Source organism: Sus scrofa, chromosome X, assembly GCF_000003025.6.
Source record: "Sus scrofa isolate TJ Tabasco breed Duroc chromosome X, Sscrofa11.1, whole genome shotgun sequence".
Classification (NCBI taxonomy): Eukaryota; Metazoa; Chordata; class Mammalia; order Artiodactyla; family Suidae; genus Sus; species Sus scrofa.
The window spans coordinates 106,145,755-106,158,214 of record NC_010461.5 but is presented as its reverse complement, the minus strand read 5'-3'; the positions used below and the strand labels follow the sequence as shown (position 1 = coordinate 106,158,214).

The following is a 12,460-nucleotide window of genomic DNA, read 5'->3' as shown; positions in this document are numbered from 1 at the left end:
AATCATTTACCTTACATGACATCATTTGAGTTAATTATTGTTATGAGAACAATAAAATTCTTCTTTTCTCCTAAAAGTTATCTAAGCAATGAAACTATAGGCTCAGGAAACTTAGAGGGATTTTTTTTTCTACGAAATAGGAATAAAAAAGATTAGTCTGTCCTATTACTATACATAGGGTATAATTCAATTAAATCATTATTTTGGAACAAGGTATAGATAACAGAATTAACTTCTAGTGAGTTCTGCTTAGTCGTATTCTAAAAAAGACAATTAAATGTGGCTTACTTTCTTATACTTGGCTTTGGAATGCAAACCTCTCTCCACAGCCAAAGACCACTCTTGTTCCTTCACAGATTCAAAGTAGAAAAAGGCTTCGGTGCTCAAGTCTAACTCTTGGAATCTGAGAAAACAGGATGATGTGAGACCTACACACATCCCATAATTATCTCTATTTCCTGTTCTATTTTCTGAGACGTTAGGTGAAAAAAGGAATGGGAGAGAGAGAAATTTTATAGAACTGCTCTGCTGACTTAGGTGATCATTACTGACAAGCAGCTTTCTTTTCAAAAGACTCCCCTAGGAATTCCTGTTGTGGCGCAGTGGAAACGAATCCGACTAGTATCCATGAGGATGCAGGTTCGATCCCTGGCCTTACTCAGTGGGTTAAGCATCTGGTGTTGCTGTGGCTGTGGTGTAGGCCAGCAGCTGTAGCTCCGATTCGACTCCTAGCCTGGGAACCTCCATATGCTTTGAGTTTGGCTATAAAAAGCAAAAAAGAAAAAAAAAGAAAAGAAAAGAAAAGAAAAGAAAAGACTCCCCGACAATTATATGCATAAGCTATGTAAAACACAAACCAAAAAACCTCCATGGGGGTAAAGTTGAGCTTTGCTTATATATCCTAGGAATAGTCACTATTAGAATTAACCTCAGGGAGTTCCCGTCGTGGTGCAGTGGTTAACGAATCCGACTAGGAACCATGAGGTTGCGGGTTCGGTCCCTGCCCTTGCTCAGTGGGTTAACGATCCGGCGTTGCCGTGAGCTGTGGTGTAGGTTGCAGACTCGGCTCCCGCGTTGCTGTGGCTCTGGTGTAGGCCGGTGACTACAGCTCCGATTGGACCCCTAGCCTGGGAACCTCCATATGCCGCAGGAGCGGCCCAAGAAATAGCAAAAAAAATAAATAAAAATAAAAAATAAAAAAAAAGAATTAATCTCAGGTCTCAGTTTCTATGAATAAGATAGTTTTCTATGGGTTTTGAGAGGACTCGAGGCTTCCTTACACCACTTTCGGCCTCTGTTCCGTTATGATCTCACAAATTTGAACCACAAGTTAACTCTCACATACAGTCTACAGTAGGTTTTTATAAATAGTTTTTTTTTTTAAGAAAAGGAAGGCAAAAGTCACATCAACTAACACCAAACATACAGCCAAAATGAAATTCCAGACATGTATTTTACCCAATGCAGTAGATATCAGGAGGATTCGGATCACAGTTCAGCCAAGGTTCTAACCCACTGTCTGGAGACTGGCCATTCACGTTCCAAGTTCCAACAAAAAATCTAATACATAATACCAAAAAATAATTTAAAAACAAAGGTCAAGTGTGAACCAATGGAAAGTCTCTCATCACTTCTATACAAGGGTATGTTCACAATCAGCCAACATGATTTCTCCAACTGTTTTGCCACACACACAAAAACCCCCTCTTGCATGTAGAACACAAAGGCAGTGGGATTATTCTTTTGAAATTTTATATCAGGTAAACCTACAGAAAGGAACCAAGTTTCTATTTTAAAAACACACATTTAATTGCTCTATCACATTTCCTTTCAATTAAATTCCACCCAAATTCATACTTAAAGGGAGAGCATGTTTTTGGGAAAGAGGTATCTTCATGCTGTAAGGATGTCTAATATGGATAATTGTTCCATAAGGAGCTGTAGTTAAATCCAAAAACTCACTTCCCGAAGGATTACAAAGACATCTGTGTAGGAAATTCTGTTGAGACAGATATAGTATTAAGAGGGAAAGCAGAAGGGAAAAATCATGACTGTCTTAACTGTTTACATACAAATATAAGCATCATGGGGAATCTGAAGAACTGGAGGTTTCAGCATAGGGATATAGTTATGACTGAATTAGAATAAATGAGGCATAATAGAATAGCAGATGGGACTGGAATCTTGGACTAAAAGGGTACATGCTGTTCGCAAATAACGAAGAAAAGTGTTGCTGCTTTACACATTGGGATACATGCTACACCGTGCCACACCACACACAGAGGGTCCAGAAAAGAGGATATCAACAAGTAAATAGGAAATGAAAAATATAACAGAGGAAAGAATCCAAGATAGACCTCTCAATCAAGAGGACTGGCTGAGACTTCCTTTACTAACTTCCCAAAGTAAATTAAGGTCTAGGGGTAATGGTACACTTAATTTTCCGATATTGGTAAGGAGAAATTCAGCAGGTCAGATAAGATAAACACACCTGCTTATGGAGACAATTCTCTATCACATGTGAGCTTGCATCAGTTCTCTAAGAGTGGACAGAAACATCAGATGTGGTATCCTTAGTCATTAGAAAATCCAAGGGAAATTGTGGCATTTGCATTATTTTGGAAATGTATGTTATTGATCAGCATAAAGACAGGGGCCTGAGTCAGCTCACCATTCCTTTTCACTATACTCTGATTCTTAATTAAGCTACTTAAACTAATACCTTAAATACCAAAAGCCCATTTTCTGCTATAACTACTACTTTTCAGCCTCAGTAAGTAAAAGAGACTAACTTGAAAGTCTGAATGTCGACATATTCTTTCTCTCGCTTTGCCAGGATGTGTTTGATGAGACCCTCCCGCTGCCCAGACTGGGTGTTTGGTACAAACAGCTTCCTCATGGTGTCGGTCACTTTGGGCTGTTCCTTGTTAGAAGCTTCTTTTTCACGTGGAAGCCTAGCAAATAAATGAGGGATTCAAAAGTGAAATTGCCTTACACAGGAAAGTCTCCCACATGGGAAACATATTTCAACAAAGGACTTACATTCTATTCCCTGAAGAGGGTGGGGGTGGAGGTTCCCGATGAACCCCCGTAGGTGGATTCTGCAAATTTATTTTCTTGTCCAAATTCATAGATGAAAAATTATCCTCAAATTCAAGAAGCCCTGAAGGACATAAAACCCAGAGTCAAAGGGGGTGAAAGATAACCTCCAACTTACGCAGGATAGACAGGACTTTGCTTTGAGCAATAGTTTTGATCTGATCACTATTTGCTCATTGGTCTCACCAAACACAGAGGTTTAAGAGTAGTGCTAACTTAGATCGGGGAAAGAAGCACATCTATCCCTGAAGCACTGACATATTAACTACAATGATAGTAAGTTACATTAATTTGGAACCTGAATAACAAGAGCTAGCATTTATAATACAGAAGACTTACTAACACAATACCTGGTTGATAGGAAGGGATTATATCATTATTTCACTTAATTGTCACAAAGACCCCATGAGACACGTACTATCAAAAATCTTCCTATGGGGGAGTTTCTACTGTGGCTCAGTGATAAAGAACCCAGCCAGTTTCCATGAGGATGCGGGTTCGATCCCTGGCCTGGCTCAGTGGGTTACATCTGTGATGTAGGTCACAGATACAGCTTGGAGCCCGCGTTGCTGTGGCTGTGGGGTAGGCTGGCAGCTGCAGCTCCAATCTGACACCTAGTCTGGGAACTTCCATATGCCATGGCTGTGGCCCTAAAAAGCAAAAAAAAAAAAAAAAAAAAAAATCCTATGTTCTAGAAAAAGAGCAGAAGCTCAGAGTTGTCAAAGTAATTTGACCTAGGTCATGTAACTAGTAAGTCAGAGAACTGGGATTCAAACCCAGGCAGTCTGGCCTTGGAGGCTGCACTTTTTAGCCCTCTGCTAATAAGCTGGCTCCCAAAGAGCCACAGAAAGGATCAGGAGTGGAGTGAACACGAGTCAGTGGGCACTGACTCATTAAACCACTCTATAGGTGAAGGTATCTGATACTGACATTAATTCACATTATTTTATCAGCCCTGATAAAATCTATTGGCTCTGCAATGATCACAGCAACCAGGGGGGAAAAGAATCTTCTTAGTACCTGAAAACACAGTTTTGTCCTTAGTTTCCAATTTCTGGTACCAGCTGGATGAGTCCTTTTGCTCTGGAACAAGAAGTTGTGACTGTGCTGGAGAGAAAAGGGTCATGGTCAGAAACTGAGGAGCCCTCCATTGAAAGGAGTTTACTATAACCAAAGGCCATTCACTCAGCACTCCTTAAGTGCAGAGCCCAGGGCCCTTCCCGAATACAAAGGAAGAGACTAAGATCCGAGGAGGATTATAGTCTGCAGTAGGTTTTCCAAGACATGAAACTGAAGATTCTGGGAACTGACTCAGTATCCTTAAAGTTGGACAGACTTATTCCTTAACCTATCCCTGGGTTCATTCCTAAAGGAAAAAAAAAAAAAATCGCCTATCAAGGTTTAAAGGGTGAGGTACTTTGCTACGGGCCACTTGCCTCTATAGAACATGTCCCAGTCAAAGAGTAGAAAGAAAACTGCTGAATCTTGAGTTACCTTCCTGAGCAGCAAGGACCTCTGAGAGAAACTTCAAACAGTGTTCCTCATCAGGGATTTCAAAGCGGCGCTCTCTGGTCCAGTCCCCTTGAACCCGAATTTTGCAGCCACCTAAAAAGAATGGAGATCCACACACATACAGCTACGGAATATAATGCTTTCTTGGGGTCATGTTTTTAATTTACCAATTTAATAGGAGGAAGGTCCAGATTACAAATATTCTACTTCTTCCTACCTCTAATGTAGGAAGCATGCCTATAAGATCAAGTGATTCGGTGTGGTGGGGATGCTGGAGGCAGTGCAGAGAGGAAAGTCTAACGGAGGCTCATCAACTGTATAAACGAGCAGCCCAATGCAGCGATATGACATGTACTGAAATCATGGTCTCCTGTGTTCTGACCTATCACTCAGATGTCAACGTCCAAATTCTACCAAAAGATCAAGTCCTCAGCCATCCTCCCCCATCTCCTAGCTGGAAATTCCTACCATTTCAAATCTAAATCATGTAGTAAGAGTCTCTCAAGTGTGAAGGGAAAAATGGAAATAGGATAGTTTGTTCCTAGGTATAGACTGTACCCAGACGACTGAATTTACAAACTAGTTAAACAAGAAAAGCATAATGGGATTGGTTTGAACTAGTCTGACAAGAAGCATCTATAGCTCATTTACCTCAAGTGAAAAAACATACGTCTTGAATAAACTCACAAAAGCAACATAATGACCTATGTCCAGAAGTGGTCTGTTTCAAGTATAGCCAATTGGAAAACAGTATAATTAGAAGCAAAGTTATCTAGGATTTTAGTTTCTTATGTATATAACCTACTGCCTCCCATTTTCTAATGCCCTATAGTTATCGTCTGTATCAAATGTCTGGGCATGGTGATCCAGGAAACCTATGTTCCTGATTATATTCTTATTTTAACTGATTTATTATATATACTGCCTTTTCATGGCCCTGGGAACTATGAGCTCCTTGAGGGCAAGAGGCAAGCTGCACATGCAGGTTATTCAACATAATACTCTCGATGGTCTCCCAGGGTAGTCTGGGACTGAGGGGCTTCTCAGGACTCAGGACTTCGAAAGCTCATCCATCAGTCACTTTTTTGGTAACAATGACATAGACTTCACGGATAGAAGGCATTTAATGACTATCAAACTAGATTCTTTCCCACTGGCAAATAACAATGAGATGAGAAAATGAAATGAAAATCCTAGTTTCTTATGGTAGAAATCCACTTAGAACCTTTGATTCTCTTTTTCTTTGCATTTACTTCAGTTTCTATCTTCACAGACTGAGTGATCAGAAGAGATAAAAATAGAGGAAAAAAACTGAAAAAGAAGGCACCCAAGAGGACCAGTGATGAGAAAATTAATCCACTGTAAGGAGGAGAAAAAAGGAGGCGGCATGAATAAGGACTGTCAATTAGAGCAGCCTTGAAGAGTGGGGAAAACCTCCTTCAGGACAAGCAGTCCTCTCCTCCTCAGATAAATTATATTAAAAGCAGAAAAAAATGCAGAAGAGCAGTTTCTATGTGATAGAAACTGAGAACAAGAACACAAATTCTCGCTCTCCCACAACCCTTAAAAGATAAATTTTAGCAAATACAAAAAAACAAGCTGACCCATTTAATGGATAGAAGAGCCAGAAATTGCTTACAAAATAACACTAGATGCTCTCTCATCGTGTTGCATGGGAAAGAGGACCCAATCTTCTACTCTCCTCCCTCCCAAGCCCCTCTGGGCTCTTTGTCATCAGTAAACCCTCCTCTAGCCTCAGCTTCTCCGCTGGGTACCCCCTGCATCTCTCAGGAGTTCTCAGTAAGGGTGCGTTACAATTACCAGAGGCACTTTGCTTGGGTCCCACCCCAGGCCAATAAAATGGAATCTCTGGGGGTGAAGCCCAGGCACTGAGGGTTTCTAAACACTCCCCGAGGTGATTCTAGTGCATCCAGATTGAAAATCCGAGTCACCTGCAAACTGGCTGGCCCCTGAGAGTAGTGCGCCCTCTGCGGCCCTCTGAAGCAGAGGCTATTTATCGTCTCTCACACCCTATGTAATTTAAGACTGGTGTCCTTATTTGCCCTAATGGCGTCTCCAGACCATTCGCTCTCCTCCTCCTTCAGGAAAAATCCCTTCTCCTTATAGGCTCAGCCACTGAGCAATGGCAGCTTCTTTCCTTCCTGCCTCCATGAGATCATGTACCATCCTCCCAGAAACTTTGGAATCCGGGGTTCAATACCTGAGACATAAGACTTCCTCTCCACTCACACCCCTGCTTGAATTTTGGGTCCCTTCAAAACTAGCACAGAAAACTCAGCCCCTTCAGCGTCTTCACCCAACAACCTTGTCCCTCCATCTCGGCCACCTACTCCCTCAGTCCCTACTGGGACTGCCTCAGTTACACCCTGGACCTTTCATCATAGAAACACCATCCCCTCAGAAGTCTCTAATATCCCACTCTGAACTGTTACTCCCTCAGTTTACCTGCTCTTATGGGAACCTCCAGCGTGTTGATCTCTCCACTTTCTCTATCCATTCGTTCCCTCCTGCCTTCACGTGCCTTCTTATCAAAAATATGCCATCTTTTACTCTGCTGCAAAAACCCAGAACTGCCTTACCGCTCTATTCTTCCACAACACCTACCTGGCTAACTCCCAACCCTCAGAAATCCAACTATCTGCCTTCTCTGTATTTATACCTGAGCAGTAAGAGGGAGTAAAAACCACACCACACACACACCCACACCCCATTATAAACTACCTGTTGACCTCAACAGGGGACTCTCTATGATAGGTAGCAATCTAAGGTCCATAGTCAACTAGTTTCCCACAACTATCTGGAACAACTATTCACACCTTCTCATTTATCTTCAATCTTTGGATCCTCCTCTTCTTAAGATCTCTCCTTCCAAACAGACTGCTTTACTTCCAGCTTCAGAGGAAATGGAAGCTGTCACACAGAAACTAGCTGTATCTGTACTCCTCTTTTCCCTTCCCTCCTGTTACAAGGAAAAAAAGTCCTCCTAACAAAGGCCACCTTCTCTCTCAATTACAACCCCTTGGATTCTCTTGGGAAGCTTATCCTCACAATCATTTCCTAGACCCCTCTCCCCAATATCTATGACCTCTCTCCCTCACACAGGCTCCCTCCCATCAGCATTAAAATAAACTGTGCTCTAAATCCTCCTCACTTAAAAAACAAAACAGGGGAGTTCCAGTCGTGGCGCAGTGGTTAACGAATCCGACTAGGAACCATGAGGTTGCGGGTTCAGTCCCTGCCCTTGCTCAGTGGGTTAACGATCCGGCGTTGCCGTGAGCTGTGGTGTAGGTTGCAGACGCGGCTCAGATCCCGTGTTGCTGTGGCTCTGGCGTAGGCCGGCGGCTACAGCTCCAATTGGACCCCTAGCCTGGGAACCTCCATATGCCGCGGAAGCGGCACAAAGAAACAGCAAAAAGACAAAAAAAAAAACAAAAAACAAAACAAAACAAAAAAAACACCTTCCTGAACCCCATATCTCCCTCCAGCCCCAGTCCATCTCTATATTCCCCTCTGGAGTCAAGCTTGAAAAGACACACAGTTGCTACTTCATCACCTCCCATTTCTCTTTAATCCTCTCCAATATGACTCTGGCTCCCACCATCCTCTGAAATTGCTTTGTTAAGGTCACCAATCACTTGTGTATTGCTAAATACAATGGATATTCTTCAGTCATCTTGTCAGACCTACTGGCAGAAAGCAACAGTTGACCACTCCTTGAAACAGTCTTTCCCAAAGGCTTCCATGACACCATACTCATCTAGTTAGTCTCTCTTTGGTCGCTAATTTTTAGTAATGCCCTTTGAGGTCTCCTCCTCTCTCTGAACTTCAAAAAGTTGAGTGAGTTCAATCCTAAATCTTTTTCTCACTCTATATCAGTAACTGTCCAATAAGACGTTCTCTGACGATGGACATGTTCCATAACTGCACTGTCCAATATGGTAACCAATGACCACATGTGGCCAATGAGGACTTGAAATGTGACTAGTGTAATTGAGGAACTGATTTTCTAATTTTGTTCTAATTAATTTAAATAGGCACATATGACTTGTGGCTACTGTATCTGATAGCACAGCTCTGTACACAATCACAACATCTCTTGTGGTAGCACATGCCATCTATGTGCTAGTGACCCGGACCTTACCTCTGAGCTTCAGATGCATATATTCAACCACAACTCATCATCTACACTCAAATATGCCAAAGAAATTTAGAAGTACACACAGTTAAAACTGAATTCGTGACTACTACCCCACCCCTCTGTTGCCACCTTGGCAGAAAAACTCCTTCTGTCTGCAATGTTCTTATTTCTGCAAATGGTACCATCAACCACATTCATGCCAGAAACCTGGGATTCATCTTTGATACTTCTCTTTGACTCACCCCCTACACGCACACCAACCTCTGCTGATTTAACCTCCAAAAACATTTACCAAATTTGTCCACTTCTCTCCATCCCTACCACCACCACACCCTCTAGCTTAAACTATTGAAACAGCCTCCTAACTGGCTTCTATGCATATGATGACATCCAGCATAGAAAACACATGCACACACATGTTCATGATGGCACTATTCACAATAGCCAAGACATGGAAACAACCCAAATGTCCATTGACAGATGATTGGATTAGGAAGATGTGGTACATATACAGAATGGAATACCACTCAGCCATAAAAAAGAACGAAATAATGCCATTTGCAGCAACATGGATAGAACGAGAGACTCATCCTGAGTGAAGTAAGTCAGAAAGAGAAAGACAAATACCATATGATATCACTTCTATCTGGAATCTAATATATGGCATAAATGAACCTTTCCACAGAAAAGAAAATCATGGACTTGGAGAATAGACTTGTGGTTGCCAAGGGGGAAGGGGAGGGAGTTGGGTGGATTGGGAGCTTGGGGTTAATAGATGTAAACTATTACCTTTGGAATGGATTAGCAATGAGATCCTGCTGTGTAGCACTGGGAACTATGCCTAGTTCCCATGATGTGAGAAAAAAGAATGTATACATGTATGTGTAACTGGGTCACTATGGTGTATAGTAGAAAAAAAAATTGTTATTGGGGAAATAACAATTTTAAAAAATTAAAAAAAAAGAAAATGGAAATATATTTTAAAAATAAAATAAAATCCTTCATATCTTTTCAATTTTTAAAATAAAAAAATCCAGATTCCTTATCATGGCTTTAAGATCCTACTGGTTCTGGTGTTAGCTGTCCTACCTTGGTACCTAAGCCTTATTTCAGACATCCTGGACTTCTTTCTTTTTTTCTTTTTCTTTTTTTTTTTTTTTTTTTTTTTTTTTTTTTTTTTTTTTGTCATTTTGGGGCCACGCCTGTAGCTTATGGAGGTTCCCAGACTAGGGGTCAAATCAGAGCTCTAGCCACCAGCCTACACCAGAACCACAGCAATTCAGGATTTGAGCCATGTCTGTGACCTACACCACAGCTCATGGCAACGCCAGATCCTTAACCCACTGAGCAAGGCCAGGGATGGAACCTGTATCCCCATGGATGCTAGTCAGGTTTGCTAATCGCTGAGCCATGACGGGAACTCCTGGACTTCTTTCATTTTAAAGAAAGTGTCAAGCTACTTCCCAACTTGGGGCCTTTACACATGCGGTTCCTTTTACCTGGAATACCCTTCTCTTCCCAATTTTCACCTGTCTCTTACTCAATTTAAATGTCACTTCAAAGAGGCCTTTTCTGAGCACCCTGCCTACTTTAGTTAGCACTCTTATAAGCACTCAGTCTGTATTTCCCCCTAAAAGCATTTATCAAACCTTCAAATGTGTAACCATACCTTATCAGTTTAAAGTCTGTTTTCTGCACTAAGTTTCTTTCTTTTTCTTTTCTTTTTATGGCTGCACCTGAGGCATATGGAAGTGCCTGGGCTAGGGGTCAAGTTGGAGCTGCAGCTAAGGCCTACACCACAGCAGCACCAACACCAGATCCAAGCCACATCTGTGACCTACACCACAGCCTGGGTTACACTGAGTGAGGCCAGGGATTGAAACTGCATCTTCATGGAGACTATGCTGGATTCTTAATCTGCTGAGCCACAATGGAAACTCCCATGCATTAAATTTCATGAAGTACCATAACTATAATGCTTTCTGCTATATCCCTAAAGCACAGTGCCTGGCACATAAAAGGTATTCATATCTTTATGGGATGCATTAATGGATTATAGGCATCCATGTGACACTAGTACCAAGCATCAAAGAGGCAAGAAGCAAAGCAGGAGCAGCAACCTTATCTGCGTTGTTCTCTACTGATTGTGCAGCACTTAGCAAATAGAAGGCATTCAAATATTTGTTGAATAATGAACAAGGGAGTGTTTAATATTAGGCATTAGTATAATACAGTCCATCAATAGGTCAAATGAGAGAGAATAAGAGAATCATCTCTATAAATACTGAAAAGACACTTGAAAAAATTCAATATACATTTATGATTTTAAAAACCAGAAAAACTTGGAGTTCCCATTGTGGCTCAGCAGTAATGAACTCAACTAGCATCCATGAGGATGCAAGTTAGATCCCTGGCCCCACCCAGTGGGTTAAGGATCCAGCATTACCACAAGCGAGCAGTGGTGTAGGTTACAGACATGGCTCAGATCCCACATTGCTGTGGCTGTGGTTTAGGCTGGCAGCCACAGCTCCGATTCAACCCTTATCCTGGGAACCTCTATATGCCACGGGTGTGGCCCCAAAAAGACAAAAAACAAAACAAAACAAAAACACACAAACTCGGGAGTTCCCATTGTGGCTTATCGGAAATGAATCTGATAGCATCCATTAGGACACAGGTTTGCAGATGACTAGGGCTATCAAAACCAGAAAAGAACATAAACAGCTCCCCAGAATTAAAAATAAATTTCTGTGAAGTGGCTAGATAAAAGATAAATATCTAAAACTCAACAGCTGCTCTGTGTACTAGTAATAAACAATTTGAAGAGAAAAAAGGTTCCACTGACAATAGCAGCAAACAAATAAAAATCCATCAAAAAATACTTAACTTATAAATGTATGATACCTATGAAGAAACTACAGAAAGTTACTGAGAGATATAAAGAGAACCTGAATAAGTAGTGAGAGGTATACCAAGTTCCTTATAGTGACTTAATTTTATAAAGGAATTAATCTACTAAAACTTGGCACATTACTTACGGTGAAATATTAGCCATTAAAAATCATGATTTTAGGAGTTTCCGTTGTGGCGCAGTGGAAATGAATCTGACTAGGAACCATGAGGTTGCAGGTTCGATCCCTGGCCTCGTTCAGTGGGTTAAGGATGTGGCATTGCTGTGAGCTGTGGTGTAGGTCACAGACACGGCTCAGATCCTGCTTGGCTGTGGCTGTGGCGTAGGCCGGCAGCTGAACCTAGCACAGGAACCTTCACATGCCGTGGGTGTGATCCTAAAAAGCAAAGAAAAAAAATCATGTTTTTAAATAATTTTAAATTATTTAAAATGGGAAATGGTCACAATATAATGTTAAATGAAAATGCAGGCTAAAACTTACATATGAGGATTCCAATTATGTGAAAACATAAATAAAAGACTGGAAGGAAATACATTAAAATGTTAATTATAGCGGTGATCTCTAGGTTGCATGAGCATAATTTTCATTTGATACTTTGAACGTCTCTGAATTTTCCAAATTGTACATAATGAGCATGTATTATCTCTATAATCAGAAAAAATTTTCAAAATGTTTAATACCAACATCCAGACAGTGAGAAAACACAGTAACAATAAAATTAAGCCCACTTAACAAACCCAAGATCCCCTCTAGCAACATACTGTATGCTCTAAAGGTT

The 12,460-nt window shown here is 41.2% G+C and overlaps 1 protein-coding gene across 3 annotated transcripts in view; it reads right to left on the bottom strand.

The window, feature by feature from the left end:
* OCRL (OCRL, inositol polyphosphate-5-phosphatase) overlaps positions 1–12,460 on the bottom strand; it is a 63,076-nt gene that overhangs the window by 29,852 nt on the left and 20,764 nt on the right. For all 3 annotated transcript variants that reach the window (XM_021079696.1, XM_021079694.1, XM_021079695.1), the window contains 6 exons: positions 4,594–4,704; positions 4,120–4,206; positions 3,043–3,163; positions 2,793–2,954; positions 1,459–1,560; positions 289–403 (listed from right to left, as the gene is read on the bottom strand). In XM_021079696.1, the coding sequence (XP_020935355.1) occupies positions 289–403; positions 1,459–1,560; positions 2,793–2,954; positions 3,043–3,131 (468 nt within the window). In that variant the 5' untranslated portion in view covers positions 3,132–3,163; positions 4,120–4,206; positions 4,594–4,704. The remainder of the gene's footprint in view (positions 1–288; positions 404–1,458; positions 1,561–2,792; positions 2,955–3,042; positions 3,164–4,119; positions 4,207–4,593; positions 4,705–12,460) is intronic.